The sequence below is a fragment of the Leptonychotes weddellii genome, chromosome 1, assembly GCF_054177405.1.
Source record: "Leptonychotes weddellii isolate Sample4059 chromosome 1, ASM5417740v2, whole genome shotgun sequence".
In the NCBI taxonomy this organism is placed as follows: domain Eukaryota; kingdom Metazoa; phylum Chordata; class Mammalia; order Carnivora; family Phocidae; genus Leptonychotes; species Leptonychotes weddellii.
In genome coordinates this window covers 97967701-97988862 of record NC_138369.1, presented here as the reverse complement: position 1 = coordinate 97988862, position 21162 = coordinate 97967701, and the positions used below count along the sequence as shown (strand labels likewise).

The following is a 21162-nucleotide window of genomic DNA, read 5'->3' as shown; positions in this document are numbered from 1 at the left end:
GACCTGCTCAAGGCCACAGAGCTAGTGCATGGCAAAGCTGGGACTGAAACCTCAGTTAGTCTATCTCTAAGTTTTTGCATTTTCCCTACATTAGCCAGGTACTCCCAACTTACTAGAAGATCATCCCTGCCCCCACTATCGAGATTCACAGCTTTATGCAGTGACTTCATTATTTGATTTAAATTAATTTACTCCAGCAAACAGACAAGCCTGAAACACCAAAAAAACCTTTTAGATATTGATGCCTTTGATTTTCCTCCACTGTTGTGAACTATCAAGAGTTAAATATCTTACATAAACTCTGAATTAGGAATGAAGAAGCACAGTATCTTTAACTTCTTTCCCTGATTATTCAAAAGGGAAAAGCAAGCAATTTAGCAAAGCACCTGGAACTGTGGCATTTCGCTGTGTGGTAAGATGCAAGGTTTGCCTTTCCTCAAATTTGAGATGGTATGACATAATGTTTCCTGCTCCCTAAACATTCTCTTTTCTATACTGAGAAGGGTCTGGAAAAGCTCATTTCCTCAAAATAGAGGAAGAAGTACCTGTTAATGTATCCACAAGACAATACATCAGAGTATGTTCTCTAAACAGTAGTTCCCAGATGACAAGAGGTCATAAAATATTCACTCGATGCATGAATGAGTCCATTTCAATTTACCATACTAACATGACTGTTATGAATGTCAAAGCAATTTAAGAACTCAAACAATATGGCATTAATACAAACTAATTCTAATGGCAGTAATGAGAGTAAGAACCTATTCAAGGAATTCTGGTTTCATAAAAAGCGAAATGACATCAAATCCAACCATAAAACTATTATATTTGAAACTGAGAAAGGGGTGCCTGGGTGGCTCAGGTGGTTAAGTGTCCGACTCTTGATCTCAGGGTTGTGAGTTCAAGCCCCACATCCACACACAGCATGGAGCCTACTTTAAAAGAAAAAAAAAGTGGAGGGACGCCTGGGTGGCTCAGTCATTAAGTGTCTGCCTTCGGCTCGGGTCATGGTCCCGGGGCCCTGGGATCAGCCTCGCATCGGGCTCCCTGCTCGACGGGAAGCCTGCTTCTCCCCCCTGCTCGTGCTCCCTCTCCCTCTCAAATCAATAAATAAAATCTTTTAGAAAAAAATCTTGTTTGCAGGCTTTCCATGTTATAACCAGACATATACTTCATAACTACCACAAATCCAGAGATGTAATATAATCCATGAGGCAATTAATCTATGTAGTAATCTAATGTACCTCAGTGAGGTTTTACTACAACTTAGGATAAATGTCCCTGTTTCCCCTTTTCCACTCCTTTATGATCTGAACACAGGAAAATATTCTTACCACTTTGGAGCCAATGATATTAGAAAGAGTTAGAAAGCACAGTCTTGTGCCCATTTTAATACCATCAATTTTTTCAGGTATAGTGAGAACTAATTACTACCAAGAGACTGGTAGTTTTAGAAGGTGATCTCAATACCAAAAGAAGAAATAGAGACCGTAAGATTGCTGGTTACCACAAGATACTATGTGCATTGTGCAGAAAGATGAAAAAGAGCTCAAGTTTTTATTTGGATTGAAACCAAACTCCTACCTTGTTAGAAGGCTTCATTGCTATTGAAATGACAGGATCAGGAACATGAATTGACTCCTAAAATATTTTTTAAAAGAACAGAGAGGAATTCAAATACAGTACTGTTTGGGTCAGGGATGGATTACTTTTAATGTGGTACTTACAAAAGAACAAAGGACAAATACTAGTCAACACATTTAGGCTAGACAGTATATATCTTGGTCTGTTTTGTATTAAATATATTAATACATTAATAAATGCATACACTTACATGATCTCTTCTCTCCCAAAATAACAAAAATAAACTGTTTATTAACTGTTTAAGACCCTCAAGTTGATTGACACATTCATTTTAAACATAATCGTAATGAACCCAAATGCCAAGATTTGAATTCTTATTGGCTAGTGGCGACATGTGCTATTGCTGTCTTTTGATAAGCTATTTAATCAAAATATGCCACGACTGATAAAACAGAGAAAGGACACTAGATTCTTTATACATACGATACCTCATTTAATCAGTCACAACTCTGACAAGCAGTTATTATTATCCCCATTTTACAAATAAAATCATTAAAGTCTTGGAAAGACAAAATAACTTGGCAGAGGTGAGACTGTAATCAAGGTCTATTTGCTTCAAAGCCTAAGCACTTCCCACAACCTCCAGTCCCTCATATACTAATTACAAGTATTTAGAGAAGGCCTTATCAATAATATTTGTTTATAAACCATGCCCCTTCTCTAGACCCCCCCAAAGACCTGTATAGATTTTGATTTTTTGTAGTATCTTAAAGCAACATGTAAAACCATAGACTAATTAGAGAATATCTTATACAGAAAAGCTAAATTGTAAAATTATAAATTCACCACATAATACAGGGACTACTACAGTGCTCATCTGTTAGGATTGGACCAGTTCTTATGTAAATGACCCACTGTAAATTCCTTCACCTCAAATTACCCATCCCCCTATGTACTCATATTCTTTCTTTACTGAAGTCAGGAGAGGGACCACCCTCATGAACAGATGTCATACTGTCGGAGAGCCTATTCTCCTACAGGGGCAAAAAAGGGAAGTGAATGAAGGGGATTCAAAGGCAGGAAGTGCCCAAGCATGCTCTTCCCTTTGGGATCCCTCAGTCATGAAAAGGGACCTCTGAGTTCCACAGGGCAGGCTGTGTGCGCTAAGTCAGACTGTCTAGTTGCACCTTGCCTTCGAGCAAGGTTCCATTCTGTTATCCCCTAGTCTACATGTTACAGTTCTCTGGGGGATTGAGGCAAGGGCCCACTCTGGCTGTTAAGTGGCCGTCCACCGGGATTAGCCTGATTCTGGTGACAGGAATTAGAGAGGAATCGGCAATGGGGAAGAAGATCTCAGAGTAGAGGAGTCAGAGCTACACAGTTCAGGTGTATCTAGTGAAGATTTTTCCCTCTATGCTCAATCTTAGAGGACTGTGGAATTATCTTACTAAGAAAAACCAGGTAAGTTAGGTCACACAGCGCGCTTGTCTAACTGACATCCAAAAAGCCACGACAAATCTATACTGATGCCTGTGGCAATAAATGAAAACTGTGACTGTTTTTCTGAAGTACTAAATATACTACATAAAAACAGACTTCTAAAACCCAAGTGCTATAAATGACGTACCATAGAAAGGCCACTACTATTTTTGTTTGTGAATGTGTCTCCACTAGCACAGTCAATGCCAAACAATGCACAGATGTCTCCAGCGTACACTTCCTCAACATCCTAAAGAAAGAAAGAACACAAAATAATACTTGCAAATAATACAAATCAGGACACGCTAACTGAAAAGTAATCACACAATGAGCACGTTGTACATAAACGAACATGGCAGAATCTCACCGTGAATTCTACAGAGAATGAATTAGCTAGAACAAATGTAATACCAATAATCAACCAAGGCAAGATATACCTTGAATAGGGCCTTTATTTAAACCACATCTCAACTGACAAGATTTTACTTTGTATGGAAACTCAGAGCTATGGCATCATTAAGTTGGAAGATCTGTAGTACTGACAGAACACAGAGCCTCACACTTCTAAAGTTATTTCTATGGATTAAAAAGGATATATTATATGTGCTGCCACAGTCCAACAATGAGATATGCATGGCAAAGATGTACAAGGAAAAACTGCAAAGGAAGTTTTGAAAACAAAGGCAGGAGAATTCAGCCCATTGTACTTAAAATAATCTTAATTTCTCACAGTGCAAGCAGTCAAATAAACACAGGAAATCTAAGAACAAAGCACTGGTGCCTCTTAAGCTTCCTAGGTTTTGTCCATTTATACTGACAGTTCATTCATAACAGCTGTGGCTGTGAATGACCAAGTGTGCCTGAGTCTTTAACAGTTCCACAGATGTAAACATCTCGTAGCCTCTGGCCCATAAAAACATCTGTGACAATCACTAATCCCTGTATTATGCCCCCTGCTGCCTATCTCACAAAACAGCAATAAGATCCAATTTTGAAAGACTGCTTATTCATCTTCCAGAAGAGACCACAAATTTCTGAATGTTGTAAGATTTTGCTCAGACTAATAAACGTCTCTAGGAACATAGAGCTGACTGGGGAAAGAGCGGGAGTGGGAGATAATACCACACGTGTGGCACTTCTACTAAGGCCTAACCCTGAAAGGCCATATAGAAGGCTAGAAGGGATTCAGAGCCAATTCAAAAATTCAAGCCGTAAGCCAAAGTTTATTTCCCAGATATGACCTTGAAAGGTTCTAAATCTTCACATGGATTCTAGCACCAATATGGTCCTTCGGGGGGTGGGGGAGGGCACTGGTTCTATAACAGGAATAAAAAACTCTAGCTTAAACAGGGCTTTCACATGGGGCCATACTTGCGAAAGTAAATTCACTGAATAATGTGGGACACTGTGTGTGAATTGATTACTCTCAATTACCTTTGAGAACCACAGTTCCACTGTCCCAACACCTGTTATACTCTTTGTAATGACAACTCTTGAGAAAGGTGCTGAATCTTGGGTTCTAAGTCAAGGAACTGTCTCTTCTCCTTAACCTTGGCCATTGAGAAAATACAGCTAATCACAAATAGTATATAAAATGTGTCCTTAACATCTGCTAATTTAGCCCATACCAAAGAGCTACATCAAAATTATAGCACATCTAAGTAAAAAGGAAGAAGCTAGTGAAACATTTAAATAGAAGTGATTTTCTTGTGGGGCTCGGGGTACCAAGAAGGTAGATCTATCTCACCTGCATTAGAGAAATTTCTGATCTGCCAGGAAGGACCCATACTTGCCTCCATCATGTCGGCATGCAGGCGAACCAGCCGCTGCACCCGCACTTTCTTTCCTGTCCTCGTGTTATAGATGGTGTCACCCTTCTTCAGCTCTCCTTGATAATTGCGGACATAAGTTAACTGTCCAAATCGCCCAGCCTAGAAGTCAAGATGGGGTAAGGCGGAAAGATGAAAAAGAAACATAAGAATCAAAATTAAGAGAAAAACATCAGGGTGCCTGGGTGGCTCAGTTGTTAAGCATCTGCCTTCGGCTCAGGTCATGATCCCGGGGTCCTGGGATCGAGCCCCGCATCGGGCTCTCTGCTCAGCGGAAAGCCTGCTTCTCCCTCTCCCTCTGCCTGCCACTCTCCCTGCTTGTGCTCTCTTGTCAAATAAATAAATAAAATCTTTAAAAAAAGAGAGAGAAAAACTTCACAACATCCTCCAATCATTCCCTATCAATTTTAGTAGTACACTTTATACACGTTTTGGTTGACGGTCTAAAATACTTAAATACTAGCTTTGAATATATATGAGTTAAATGGTTGTTTTTGATCTTTCTGGTACTACTTCTGATTCCTCTGAAATAAAAATTAGAAAATAATTTTAAATTGTGTATGCAATACGGAAATATCCTTTTGCCTTCTATTATTATTTCATAAGTTTGGTTTAATACAATTAAGATATAAAACACAAATAAATTATAATTATTGGAAAGACAACAAAAATATAATTAGAAATGGTAAGAATGTACATCTAAAAAAAAAAACCTTTGATAAGCACCTGGAAAGCTATATAAATAAGCATTCTTTAAAGTAACTGAATATAAAATAAATAACCAAGGATCAATTCCTCCTCAATACTAACACTAACCAACTGGGTAGGTTTCAAAAGTTGCCAATTCTTCCCATATTAATTTATAGGTTTAACACAATAGCAATAAAAATCCCAAGAGGAATTTTTAAACATATGATTAATGATTTTAAAGTTCATTTAGAAGAATGGATAAAAATAGAAATTTCTGAACTATTATGGCAATGAGAAGCTAACCATGACTGATATAAAAACATTAAATACTCGAAACTTAAAAAGGAAGCAGCACAAATTAAACTGAATAGCACACAGAGTAAAAAAATATCTAAAATGCAGAATACATTTGTCAACAGACAATGCTGACAAAAGACATGACAATGAAAAAGTACAGCATTGTTCAAAAACTGGGAGCTGGACAACTGGTCCTCTATTTGGAGGCAGAGGAGATACATTTAGAGTCCACCTCACAGCAAAACAAATTCCAGCTGGATTAACAATGGAAAAAAAAACCCACCATAGAAAAAGTAGAAAACATTTATGAAATATATACAAAGAGGATTTCTAAGGTTAAAAAATGAGAGAACTAAAAAAGACTGATACATTTGACTATAAATTTAAACTGTTGATTGTTTAAAAAAAATAAGATTAGAGAAAGATCATTTAAATAAATAAACACTTTGACACTAATTTTTAAAATAAGAAATGAGACAATTGCAAAAAAGGAATTATAACTGCATAATCAATATATGGAAAAATGTTCTCTACCATTAGGAATTAAAGCAAGATATAAAATAAAATTTACAAAAAAGGAACTAAAGCAAGAAGAATTATTAACTTTCACTTATAAAACTGGTAGTAATTTTTAAATAATAATGCTGATAAAGATTCATTGAAATAATTTAATACATTAACTCTGAGAGTATGAAAGAAATCTGGCAATAAACCCATTAAATATTAAAACATTCTATTCCTTTAATTCAGTAATCACCATTCCAGGAACCCTAAGAAGATATTCCTAAATGTACACTTTTAAAAGCTTTACCCATAAAAACTGTCACCACAACGTTATTTGTACTTTTTAACTTAAAATTACGTTTTTTAGAATAAGTATATTGTAAAAATTTTTAAAACTAAAAGCCCCCCAAATATAATCCCATCCCAGAAATAACTTTTTTTTTTTTTTTTAAAGATTTTATTTATTTGATAGAGACAGCGAGAGAGGAACACAAGCAGGGGGAGTGGGAGAGGGAGAAGCAGGCTTCCCACAGAGCAGGGAGCCTGATGTGGGGCTCGATCCCAGGACCCTGGGATCATGACCTGAGCCAAAGGCAGACGCTTAATGACTGAGCCACCCAGGCGCCCCAAAAATAACCACTTTTAACACTTCTAACTTAACCACCTTCTTTCCCCCTTAAAATAGTATGAACAGCAGCAACAACAACCTAACAAAAAATACTCCCAGGACCCAAATCTTGGTTTCTAATACCATTCTCGGTTAAGAGGAATGGAACCAAGGCACCTAGAGAAGTGACTGGTTCTAGGTTCTAGCGTGGAGGATCCTGCAGTGCCACAAAGTCAGGAAGGATTCAAAAGAACAAAACATTGCAGAATGTCAAAAGGACCCAGGAGCAACTAAAAGAGCTCCAATGGCCAAACCTGGCCAACCTGCACAACAAAATAAATAACATACTACTCATTATAACAAAATAAATATCCATGAGGCCAGGCTGATATAAAGAAATGACTGAATAAAAAGATAAATGGGGGAGAGAAGACAACTCTCCCATATAGAAGAATCCCAAATAACTGAATAGTAGATACTGCTCCCTCAAGGGGGTAGAACATAATTCCCCACACCTTAAGTGTGGGCTGCATACAGTAACTTCCTTCTAAAGAGGCAGTATGGAAAGAGGACAAGGGGAGTAACTTTCAGCAGAGAAATTTGTAACAAAGTCATTTTGTAACAGGAAGAACACCGTAAAAGAAAATTTCCATGTACAGCAATTAAATACATTAGAAAGCAACTTACCTCCAGTTTAAAAGCCAGGCCTACAAATGGGTGGGAACTGCTTCTCTCGGAGTTCATTAAGATTTTGTTTTTCTCTTTTGAGTCACTTAAAAGAAATATAAATCTGTGAGACACATTATTTGATATTTCTTTTATAGCAATTTGTTTCATCAGAGTATTATCTGAGAAAAAGCATATACATGCTAAACATTTCTGACCTCACATAAATGAAATTTCACTGAAAGAGATTAGTAAGAATAACTTCTCAGGGCTTAGTTACTACATTAGGACAGGACCAGAGCAGACTAAAAACACAAAAATGGCAGAGAAAGAAAAGAAAAATAATCAATGAGAACTTAAAAAAAAGTCTGTGTTTCAAAGCTTAAGGGTTTTTTTGTTTTTGTTTTTTTTGGTGTGGCTGAAAACAGCTGGTCCCAAATGAAAAAATTTACTAATGATGTAAACCTTGGTAGATAATAAATCATACTTCTAACTTACAAACAGAATATGATATGGCAAGTGGTATAATAAATAGTTTTCTATATGTCAAAAGTGTTACCCAAACAGAAACTGGCAACTGATTTTCGTAAATTATGGGGGGGGGGAACCCCCAAACACAACTTAATCAAAAGAACCATTCTTAAGTTCTTTCATAGTGCATAAATGTTAAAATATTTCAGCATAAACTAAGATTCAATTTCGAAGACTTACTCCTCCTGATTGAGAATAGCATAATTTTGGACTTCAGATGGATTTGGGAGGTATTCTAAAACAGCATCTAAAAGAGGCTGAACTCCTTTGTTCTTCAACGCACTTCCCAAAAGGACAGGAGTAAATGACCTATTTAGAGTAGCTCTTCGGATTGCACACTACAAAAGAAAAAAATTTAATAATTACTTAACCTTAAAAAAAGTTTTGTATTTGAGATCAATTACAAACCAATAAGTGAATAAAAGGAATTGACACTTTTTAAAGATTTCATTTATTTATTTGACAGAGAGAGACACAGTGAGAGAGGGAACACAGCAGGGCGAGAGGGAGAAGCAGTACTCCCACGGAGCAGGGAGCCTCATGTGGGTGCGGGGCTCGATCCCAGGATCCTGGGATCATGACCTGAGCCGAAGGCAGACGCTTAACGGCTGAGCCACCCAGGCGCCCCAGGAATTGACACTCTTTGGAGTACAGGCTATAGTGGAGACTAGAACCAGGTCCTCTATAACTTAAGGTCAAAATACAAGAAAAAAAATCGGTTCCTTCTTCAGGGCTAGGAAGCTATTTACTGTATAACTGCTTTCGACACTCTTGGAATGTCACTAATTTTCAATATGACAAAGAATATATATACACATAGAAAATAGGCACACACATAGAAATGTGTAAACAGTAGGCTAACAATTACGTAAAACATAAGGAAAAGTAACACTCACTCACACACACACACACACACACACACACAATATGTCTGGAAAGATACACCAAAAACTATTAACTGGCAACCTGTCTTAGGGAAGAGGCACACAGGCGTTTTTTTTCTTTATTGTGTACCTTCGAATACTTTTAAATGTTTAAAACCTATGAAAATATCATCTATTAAAAAAACACATTAACGGATGTTTTCTTTTTTTAAACAACACACATACAGGAGCCAAGGAGTACAAATCACTCATAAATTAAGAGCCATGAGAGTAACAGGCTCTAAAATACCGACCTTCGGGCCCCACCCCAACCCCGGTGCAAGCGCTATGAATGCGTCCCAGCTGCGGGCCACAGGTGCTCCTCCTGGCTTAGCAGGTCCGAGAGCAAGCAGTGGCACTTCAGGCCTTCGCAGCGGGCAGAGGTCAACAGCAGTGCCGTGGCCACAACCTGCCACAGCAGCAGTAGGGAAGCAGTGGACAATTAGTTCTCTAGAAAACTAGTTCTCCTTAAAAAAGCTTAAAGCAAAAACTGACAACCACAATTTCGAAACATCACCACAATGAAAAGTAGAATAACAGCTGCATACAATAAAGGGAGGATAAAAAGGGGGAAAATGTGCATGGCAAGAAAGCAATTACTATTTCAAATTATCCTGAAAGCTTGCTGTTGCTAGGATCCAGAAATGGCTAGGTCACCAACCACTTAATAAGCTACCTTAAGCCATAGGACCGCAACTCTGCCTTACCACCCCTCCCTTATATGCAGGTAGGGACATAAAAGAATCCTACCACACTTACTTTACAGTAGAAAAACAGGAGGGTGGTAGATAAACAGAAAAAAAAAAAAAAAATTACAACTATCCTAATACCAGCCTAACAAAAGCTTTATTTTTCCAAAAATTTCCCTTGTTTTCCTAAGAATCATTTTCACACTTCAAAGGTGTCGCCTTTCCACTGTCCCTAATGATATAACCAACAGTACAGAAAGTACACCCATGTATCCTCTGCAGAAAACAGTAAACACAGCAGCACTGAATCGGCTATGCTCAGAAACGCCTGTTTACAAGGTTGGCCCTCTGGCTGGGGTCTGGGAACCTGGATTTCAGGAGGGTTCCCAGCATTCCCAGAACTGAGAATGGTTCACTGTGCCTACAGTCTACACAATGAGGTGGATGCTAACACCCACTTTCCTCCTGAGAGTCTGGAATCTGGGTACATGCTAGGCAGGGGATGTCTGTGACTAGCCCCTGACAGAACCAAGGGCACTGAGTTTCTAATAGATGAGATTCACAGGTACAGTCACAACTCACTGCTGGAGGAACGAGGCATGCCCTGCCACAGACTCCACTGGGAGAGGACGCTTGGAAGCGTATACATGGTTTCTTCCAGACTTCACCTCATGTGCCTTTTCCCCTTTGATTTTGCTTTGTATCCTTTCACTGTAATAAATCATAGTCAAGAGTATGAAAATGGGGGCGCCTGGGTGGCTCAGTTGGTTAAGCGACTGCCTTCGGCTCAGGTCATGATCCTGGAGTCCCGGGATCGAGTCCCGCATCGGGCTCCCTGCTTGGCAGGGAGTCTCCTTCTCCCTCTGACCCTCCTTCCTCTCATGCTCTCTGTCTCTCATTCTCTCTCTCTCTCAAATAAATAAATAAAATCTTTAAAAAAAAAAAGAGTATGAAAATGTGTTGAGAACTCTGAGTGATCCTTGTGATCACTGAACCTGGGAATGGTCTAGGGGACCTCTGACATATGACCTTTAATAGGTTAAAAACCTAACCCTTGTTGTGGTTCCCAGGACACAATGCTTGACCAATACCCTCCTACATAGTTTGTGAAAGCTAAAGGACTCAAGTTATGAGATAATATTAGTAAGCATCCTCAGCTTGGACAGGGTTCTTTCCTTGTGCATTTGACCTACTATAGACTCCATTGTGCAAGGTCTTACACACAGTAATCATTTATCTGATCTCTGCTAAGTGTACCACATGGTTTGGCAAAATATCAGTTTTTTTAATGGTAAAATAAACATAAAATTTATCATTTTAACCATTGTTAAGTATACAGTTCAGTGGCATTAAGTACACTTACACTGCTATGCTACAGTTACCACTATCCATCTCCAGAACTTTTTCATCATCTCAAATGGAAACTCTGTACTCCTTAAACTCTCTATTCTGGAACCCACCCCTCTGCCACCACCCCTGGTAACCACTATTTCTGTCTGTAAGAATTATGACCATTCTGGGTACCTCATGTAAGTGGAATCATACGGTATTTGTCCTTTCGTGTCTGGTTCATGTCATTTAGCATGTCTTCATGGTTCATCCACGCTACAGCATGCAACAGAATCTTCCTTTTTAAGGCTAAATCACAGTCTAGTGTGTGTGTGTACTAATTTTGTTTATCCATTCATCCATTGATGGGCATTTAAGTTGTTTCCAGCTTTTTGCTACTGTGAAGAGTGCTGCTATCAACACAGGTATACAAATACCTATTTGAGTTAATTCTTTTGGATATTATCCTGAAGTGGAATTGCTGGATCCATATGGTAGTTCTAGGTTTAATTTTTCCGAGGAATGGCCATACTTCTTCCAGTGACTGCCTCATTTCACATTCCCATTAGCAATGCACAAGAGTTCCAATTTCTCTACATCTTCACCAACACTTGTTATTTTACTATCAACAGGAAAAAATTGTTTTTTTAAATAATAGCTATCCTAATGGATAAAGCGAAATCTCATGATTTTGATTTGCCTTCCCTAATAATTAGTGATGCTGAGCATCTTTTCGTGTGCTTATTGGCCATCTGTATGTCTCCCATGGAAAAATTATCTATTTGAAAAATAAATACCAGTCTTAAGCAGAGATTTTTTTATTTTTAAGGAGCTAAATGAACAGGTGCGCCTGGATGGCTCAGTCGTTAAGCGTCTGCCTTCGGCTTAGGTCATGGTCCCAGGGTCCTGGGATCCAGCCCTGCAGCGGGCTCCCTGCTCCGTGGGAAGCCTGCTTCTCCCTTTCCCACTCCCCCTGCTTGTGTTCCCTCTCTCGCTGTGTCTCTCTCTGTCAAATAAATAAAATCTTAAAAAAAAAAAAAAAGGAGCTAAATGAAAAAGTGAAGAAATCTATACAGGCTTCTAAACAGTACAAGTATCAACATTTAGTCTGTAAACATTTAGCAGCCTCGTCACTTAATCTGTCTTACTGCTCTAACACTTGTGTATTTATTTTCTTTCTTCTTAAGAAGATACACCCAAGAGGTTGGATATTTAAATATCTTTTTTTTTTCTTAGAACAAACTATAACTCCTTTCCCATACTTAAAAAGTAATATGCCATAGCAAGTATTTTTTGAAAAAACCAACAATGTTAAATTTACTCAGATTTCATTAATAAAACCCATGCATAAAAGCATCATGTCTCTTACCCACAAAAAAAGCAAACAACAAAAAACCCCACCCTCTTTTCTTGTTATGTAAGACTTATTTTGTACTTGCCTTTAAATCGGAAACTGAGGGGATTTTTTCCTCCAGGAACATCTCACCAAGCTGCTCATCTGAATTGGCAACACATTCAATCAGCTCTTGCCGGTGGTCAGCTGCCGCTGCCCTGAATTCTGCTGGAATTTCCCCATATCGAACAACCTGACTAAGAAAAGAAATGCTTTATTTTACTACTGTAAGGATATCCAGTTAAACAGTATAAAGCACCAATGAAAAAGATAATCCCTAATGGCTAAATTTTTTTTTTAGATGAGAACAAGCTCTGATATATTTGCATTAAAATGGCAAGTGAGACTAAGGTAGATCTTTAAAATGTAGACAAGAATAGCGGGCAAAAATACTTAAACAGGCAAAGCAAACTGCCAAGGTTATACTACTAGTAAATGTAAGAGCCAAGAGTCAAAGCCAGTCTGACTCCAAAGCTCATATGACTCTTGAACATTCTATTAACCAAGTTAATCAGAATATCACAGTCACTAACAAGGAGGAATAGAGACCTGACTTTATTCCTTTCCATTAATAACAAACCCAATTACACAATTTTAACACAGACTACTTAATAGTAAAAAAGGTTACTAAATATGACACACTCTTCAACCTTAACCCCAGGGCTCCATTTCTCTAGGGGCTAGATAGGTAAGAGTTACAAATAAAATATACACAACTGAGAAATGGGTATACTTGATATTTAAAAACATCAGTCTTAAAGGTTTCAAAGTATTTCTTTAAAAATGGAAACTAATATCAAAAAAATAAGCTTTCCAGAAAACACGTTCCTAAATTAAAAAAGTAAAAGAAGCCAACTGCACATATTCAGAAAATAATTATTATCCCAAAAAATGCTCTTCACAGCCTTCAGATCATAATTTCAGGCCTTCAGATCCTTCTTGTCAGGCTCCCTGGTTCTTAGCCTTTTATGTCAGAATCAGCTGTGGGTCCTTTCGAAATTTATATACCCAGCGGTCTAGGGCTGGGAAAGGGGGCAGGTATATTAAGAAATTTCATCTGTGGTTGGGGCATACAACAAAGTTTAAGAGTCTTTCCTTTAGAAGACAAATGTGTGCCCTGGTAACTTTGGGAAAGTGGATTTATTCACTCATTTACAAATATTTTTTGAGTCCGTATTGTGTACCAGCAATTTCTAGGGCTGGGGACAGCACTGAATAAACTTGGTAAAATATCCATATCCTCTTGGGCCTTACATTCTAAGAAACAGTAGATAAACTATAGTCACTATTGTCACACAAAAAGTGAGAGAAACACCTCATCCACTAGGCAGCCTACATCCTTTCCCTGCCTACAAGATAGCTGATGAGAGGTGCCTGGGTGGCTCAGTCGTTAAGCGTCTGCCTTCGGCTCAAGTCATGATCCCAGGGTCCTGGGATCGAGCCCCGCATCGGGCTCCCTGCTCCGCGGGAAGCCTGCTTCTCTCTCTCCCACTCCCCCTGCTTGTGTTCCCTCTCTCGCTGTGTCTCTCTCTGTCAAATAAATAAATAAAATCTTTAAAAAAAAAAAAGACAGCTGATGAGGATAAATGATGGTTAATTGAACACAACACCCTTCACCCACCTGCCAGGCTAGCAATCCCAGTTTCACAGCAGAGAAAGGAAACCTCTGAGGAATTGCCTCTGGAGAAACAGCTAGGCTATTGAGGCCACTCCTCATAAGGAAGGGTCATTTATGACTTCCCACATTGTCTAAAACAGTGCCACTCAAAATACGGTCTGTAGATCTACAGTGGCCAGCATCACCCGGGAGCTTTCCAGAAATGCAAATTCCAGGCTCCAGATGTACTGAATCAGAATCTTCTGGAGGTGGATCCAGGAATGTGTTTTAACAAGCTTTCAGGTAATCTTTCTGAATGTCAAAGTTTGATAACCACTGGAAATTACAGTGTTTTGTATGTAGAGGTCACTCAAAATTGATTGATGGATCAAATATCATGTCATAAAATTACCAATTTGCTTCTTATATTATCGAAACCACATTTGTACTATTTAACTGCTTTTACATATTATTGTTTTATCTCTGTAATCTCAAAGTAGATAGAGCAAATATTCATGATCCATATTTTCTTCCAAGTTTTTATCACCATACCCAGGACATAGTAGCGGCTCCATAAAAGTCTACAGAATGAATCAAATGAACAAGGAAAAAGAGATACATTATTAGCCCAAGCTGATGGCCTTTTACCATACCATGCATATCATAACATGATATAAATTACCCAAAAAGTAACACACTCTCCCTTGGAATGAATACCAAGCAAAATGGGAAGCAACTAGCATTAAAGGCATTAAAACAAAATCATTTTGAAGTATATTCCTCCAGCCACATTTTAAAAAGATGTTTTCTCTATATTAAAAGAAATCATCCTTTTTCTTCTCTTTGATGCTTTTTAAAATGTAAGATATTAAAAATATATTTTTAACTTACCCAAAGTCTCCATCAAAATAGATGGCTCGTTCCTCAATAAGATCTATTATACCTCTAAAATCACCCTCCAAACCAATGGGTATCTGCATAAATGCTGCATTATGACTCAGTTTAGACCTGAAAAATAAAAATACAAATGTCCTCCCTAAATCCCTTTGAAATGACAAAAATAAATGAATGGCAGATGTTGTGGAACTGAGAGGGGTATAATCAGGAACTCCAAACAGAAAACATAAAACAGCTGGGAACATCCAAACTCACCATGCTCAGGAAGCCAAAACCCTATTTAGGCAACAAAAGAACTCTAAAATTAGTGTTTTCCCATCAGATCCCCAGAATATCCTGGATCAAAACATAAGGGGAAAGAACAAATCAATGGTGGTTGGTCAGAAAATTTTTAAAGGACAGTGGGATCACCTTGCCCATCTCTCTTTCTTAGATCAGCCAACTCTAGCAAAGCTGAGTACAGCTATCTGAAGAGGAAGTTCTTACAGGAGAACTCTTAGCACGCACGTTAAAAATCAGACACTCATCATCAGCCTGTTCCCTCAATCAGGCACAATCAGTGAAGGGATTCACTGGCAAGAATTCTCACTCAAAAAGAAATATGCTCTGGCCACCACTGTTTAGTCTAGACTCTAGGCCTCCATCTATAACTATGGATAGATAACGAAGAATCACCAAATATTTGAAGGTTACCAATAGCCTGAAAGAGAGGTGTGAGCTCCAGAAACTGTATTAACTTCCAAGTAGAGAGTTATAAAAAAAAAAAAAAAAAAGTAAAGATCTGAGAAGTAACTACCTCTCTATTAATGAAGACGTTGCAATAAAAGAGAAAGTTTAGGAAAGCAATTACATAATTGCAGAAATTAAAAAGAAAAAAAAAACAGGCTAAATTAATAATAGAAGGGACACAGGTAACTCAGATTAGTGAGCTGGAAGACCGACCTCAAGCATTCTTTCATTACCCAGCCCAAAATGAGAAGAAACAAAATGTATGAGAGTGTATGGTAGAAAAGTTAATACATGGAGATGAGATCCAGAAGTTCTAAAATCTGTTTAACAGGAGTTACAGAATGTGGATAAAAGGGAGTAGAGCAAAAAGAGAACTGCAGTAGTCAAATAAATGCTAAAAGAGAATTTTCCCGGAATTCAGTCAAAGACCTGGTGGAAACAGTCCATCCACTGCCAAGTACAAGTAAAATATAAATAAAAAGGACAAAAAGTGAAAAGGTTTTGTTTTGCCAAGAAATTATTAAAAGCACCCAATAAAGAAAACTTTCATGCTTATATTCCCAAATACATCACTTCCATCAGTGCACACAGCAATACTGTCGCTTGAAGTTCTTCAACACCATATCCTTCGTCATCGGGCACATCACTCTTGGTCTCTCCACTACCACAAACTTTACAATTTTCATCAGCTCTGCCCTGGGAAATGTGAATAGGGACCTGATAGCTCCATTTACACATCTACCAAAGGTAAAAAGTGAAACTTCCACTCTTTTCAAAGGCTATGTAAAATATACAGTATTGGGCAAAGTGTAAAATGCTACAACCAGACTTAGTTACATCTGGTACAGAAAGGGAGTGTTACTGTTGTCTTAGCAAGTATGTTACCATATGAACTCACGGGAATACACCATACTCCTTAAGGGCATTAATTAAAAATTCCTTAAGTAGGGGCGCCTGGGTGGCTCAGTCATTAAGCGTCTGCCTTCGGCTCAGGTCATGATCCCAGGGTCCTGGGATCGAGCCCCGCATCGGGCTCCCTGCTCCGCGGGAAGCCTGCTTCTCCCTCTCCCACTCCCCCTGCTTGTGTTCCCTCTCTCGCTGTGTCTCTCTCCGTCAAATAAATAAATAAATTAATTAAAAAAAAAAAATTCCTTAAGTAAAGGTTAAAACAGAAGGTGATCCTCTAGGTTTGTCTAAACATATAAAGTACTTTTATTTTTTTTTAAGATTTTATTTATTTATTTGACAGAGAGAGAGAGAGAGCGTGCGAGAGCGGGAACACAAGCAGGGGGAGTGGGAGAGGGAGAAGCAGGCTTCCCGCCGAGCAGGGAGCCCGATGCGGGGCTCGATCCCAGGACCCTGGGATCATGACCTGAGCCGAAGGCAGATGCCTAACGACTGAGCCACCCAGGCGCCCCAAACATATAAAGTACTTTTAGAATCCACACTAGATTATTACTTCTCTAATCACAGCAAAGCAGTGAACTGCCAGATTGTTTTCTGAACTCACCTCAAACCTCCCTACAATTTCAGTCACATTTTCCCCATTTTACAGAGAAGGTAGCTGATGAGATCTCACCACAGACCAAATACTGACCTCAGTGTTCCTTTTGCTAAGATAAGCCACTCACATAAATAAATTTTTTAGAGAAAAAAATTTTTTTTAGGAATAAAGTTAATGACACTGAGTTAATTGTCCTTCTGTGTTAAGGTTTCTTATCCAAATCATCACAGCCCCTCATGTTCTTTCTAAGGCTCAGTACCTCATTTGCTGCAGGGCCCTGGCGGGACTGGAGCCCATTCGGTCCAATTTGTTAATGAAAGTTAGAAAAGGAACGTTGTAGCGCTTCATCTGACGATTAACAGTCATGGTCTGGCACTGCACCCCTCCAACAGCACACAGAACAAGGACTGCACCATCCAACACTCTCAGGGCCCTTTCCACTTCTATTGTGAAGTCCACATGTCCTAAATGAGACAACGAAGTGTATGAGGGTCTCAAAGTATGAATTTTTATAACATGCACGATTACAAGCTTCTGTATCTCTGCTCATGACATAAGTCTTCCAATTAGAATGCGGATTTCTTAAAACACCATACTGTTTACTCACCACAAGGTCCAGGGGCCCATCTCTTCAAAAAACTATGACAGCATGGGCACCTTTAAACCAGCGACAGTTTTCAAGAGGCAAGAACCTTCCAACCCACAATTTCTTTACACTATTTTTTAAGGAAACCACATAATGATGAAGTGCTCTAGGTCCCAAGTCAGATTTCTCCACAAGGAATTCACAGTCACACTTTTGAGTATCATTTGACACTCAAAAATGAGCTGGGTCATAGTAAAGAACTAAATGTGCTTTTGTCAAAACAAGCTGCAACAATAAAACCAAGAATTCAGCTCACCAGGAGTATCTATAATGTTGATATTGACATCTTTCCACATGGTGTAGGTGGCTGCTGACTGAATAGTGATTCCTCTTTGTCTCTCTAGTTCCATGGAATCCATGACAGCGCCAACTCCATCTTTACCTTTCACCTAAACACAAGCACAGCAATTCACAGTCCCCCGTCCCTGCATCCCAAGAAGGAAAGAAATCTTTACTGAGATGGAACTAGAACACAGATAGTTAACTGATGCAATTTTCAGAGAAGGCTATCGTCAGGCCATACCATATCATCCTGTGAAACAGAAAAGTGATTACAAGTTTTGCCCTCTATTTACTGTCTAGCCCTCTTTCCATTGCTGTTCCCAGCAACAGCTAACATGGAGCAATCACCTCAGTCTTGTTTCCTCTGCACTGTTCCTGTCCACCAGCCTTGTGGTAGTCCATGAGCAGAAGCTCAAAGAACAGATTTTCCCTGCTCTACGACATGTGGATTTTGAGGCCTGGGTGGGAAGGATTCAGCTTTCAAAATATGTGATTTAGCAAGATGACCTTCATCTGAAGAGTTAAGTTACTCAATGATATGGTAATTTCTTTAGAAGACTTTCAAGTTAAAAAATTTTTTTCCTGATACATGTATTTTGTGACTATTAACATTATACTATAGTTTTAAAACCCTTTTCCACTTAACATTATAAACATCTCTACATAATATTAAAAAATATGTAAATAATACTTTAACAGCTGCTTAAGAATATATCATATAAATTAACTTTCTAATTGAAGTATAATTGACAATGTTATATTAGTTTCAGGTGTAGACTTAACATTCCTAAAAGACAATCTACTGAGGATACTCATAGTGATGGTTTCTAGAAAGATTCCTCACAACAACACTGCAAGCCAATTTGAGCTATCTACCCCCTTTGTGATATGACTTTGATAAAGATCCACTGTAACCATTCTTTTAATCTTTCAGGTTTTGTGATGTTTATTAAATCATAACTACTAAACAATTAAAACCAAGCTCTAACTAGCTTGGAATCAACCATGAACCTCATACCTCATGCATCTTTGCAATTCTGCCAGTGTAGTAAAGCACTCGTTCTGTTAATGTGGTTTTCCCAGAATCAATGTGAGCTGAGATTCCAATATTTCGTATCTTTTCATTCGGAATCACTCCTGATGAACACCATCGGTGAACTTTCCAATTAACCTGAAAAAATAAGAGATGAAATCAATGCATTTTTTATAAGAGATAACAGGCAACTAGAATTGGTTTGGTTGGTATCCTTCCACCAACGAATCTCAATGGACACAAAACATCATGTAAAATAGCCTGGAAAGGCAAAAGAGGGAATGCCTCAACCTGCAATTCCTGTAACTAAAGCAGAAACTGCAAGTGAGGGCAGAAAGGACATACACAATCTTAAAAATAAATAAATCAGAAAAATATATTCAAATAAGCTAGTTAAATAAAAGGGAGCAGATACTTCTCCGAATGTCACAGGTTTGAAAATATATGCTGAGGCTGATAAAACCAGAAAGACAACTTCCAAAAACTACTTTAATAGGAAACACAGTTTTTGTTTAAATTTCACTCCCCCCCCCTTACTGTAGTTCACAGCTAGCAAGGATGTTTTCAAACACTTATGCTCTGTGCTGTGGTGCGGATAGCTCCGAGGTAGCCCACAAAAGGTTTACAATTCCTTCTGCACAAAAACAATTACTTTTTAAAAAACTATTTTGGTGGAGGTGGGAGAATCTTGCATTTTACGGAATCAAGACACATTATAAACTTCTCCCTATTGGACTGCACATCCAAAATGTACTGCAGCACTTCGGGGTAAAGGGACACAGAAGAACTTGGAAAAGGTGGGCAAATACTAAATGGATTCTAGCGGACAGGCACTTAGATGAAATTCCATGAATACTAGCAAGCAAACGATGCCTGCATACTAGCAAAGGCTCAACTCCTACCCAAACCTACTCCACTCTGCAACCCCCGCAAAAGGAGAAATACGATCAAAGTACAGTACAGAGAAGTTCGAACGCCAAAACAACCCAGGGTTTGCCCAAAGAGGGCTGTCCAAAGCCCAAGGACACTGTGCAGTAAAAAGAGCACTTGATAATGAGTCAGAAGCCCTGGGTACAAACCCTGAACACACTAATTTTTCAGCTGTTCTGACCGTCACTCCAGTCACTTCCCCCAAAAAGACGCTGAACCATAAATTGCTGGCCCGTCCACTCTCCCAAGGCACCGAGACGCAGCTCATGAATAACGAGAGGATGTGCAGGTACCGAAAAACTTTTCAGCACTGAGGAACGACATCTCGCATCCGGAGCTGTCAGGAGGTCCCACGGAAAGCATCACTGTTCCCTAGCCCTGGAGGGACAGCAAGGTCCCGCATGCAGTCCCTGGTTCGTCTCGCCTCGCCGGGCTCTAGTACCTGCTTCCCCTGCCAGCCCAGGGTGGCGGGGACCCGCGGGAGCGGCCCGCGCCCCAAAGCTGCGGCGGCGGCTGCTCCCAGCAGCCTCATGGCAAGCGCAGAACGGGCGTAAAGGTCCGGTAGCTGTGGTTCTGCTCAGCAACCCGACCCACCCCTCGAACCGTTCAAAGTCACGCCGGCAATCAGTGCGGGAAGAGCGCTTCCGAGTCGAAGGACGCAGGAGAGGAGAGAGGAAAGAGGAGGGACTTCCGGACCTCAGAGCAGAGCAGCCCCGTCCGCTGCTCTAGCGCCGTCTGTGGACTTGGAAGAGAAAGTGCAGTCGCTTTGGCGAGCTAATCATTTGTATGCTCCCGGAAAGATGCAACCTTTTAAACGTGGTTATTTTGCGTATTCATTGTTGCTGTCATGTCTACTTTTGTGTAGGTTTAAAATTTTTTCATAACTTTAAAAAAATCTGAAATGGCTTCCTCTCCCCTTCAAAGTGCATACAAGGCCCTACTTGAACAGCCACACCACTATAGCAATGTAGAGAAATGTTTATAGCAGAATTTAAGTAAAAAAAAAAAGAAAAAAGAAAAATG

The 21162-nt window shown here is 39.2% G+C and overlaps 1 protein-coding gene across 1 annotated transcript in view; it reads right to left on the bottom strand.

Annotated features, from left to right (window-relative positions):
- Window positions 1-20800, bottom strand: part of GFM1 (G elongation factor mitochondrial 1) — a 44261-nt gene extending 23461 nt beyond the window's left edge. Inside the window, exons 1-11 of the mRNA XM_006731204.3 lie at window positions 20582-20800; window positions 19195-19347; window positions 18151-18283; window positions 17508-17712; window positions 15010-15126; window positions 12568-12718; window positions 8368-8525; window positions 7678-7762; window positions 4857-4994; window positions 3212-3313; window positions 1585-1641 (exon numbers count right to left, since the gene is read on the bottom strand). Coding sequence (XP_006731267.1) covers window positions 1585-1641; window positions 3212-3313; window positions 4857-4994; window positions 7678-7762; window positions 8368-8525; window positions 12568-12718; window positions 15010-15126; window positions 17508-17712; window positions 18151-18283; window positions 19195-19347; window positions 20582-20671 — 1389 coding nt within the window. The 5' untranslated portion in view covers window positions 20672-20800. The remainder of the gene's footprint in view (window positions 1-1584; window positions 1642-3211; window positions 3314-4856; window positions 4995-7677; window positions 7763-8367; window positions 8526-12567; window positions 12719-15009; window positions 15127-17507; window positions 17713-18150; window positions 18284-19194; window positions 19348-20581) is intronic.
- Window positions 20801-21162: the final 362 nt, after the last annotated feature.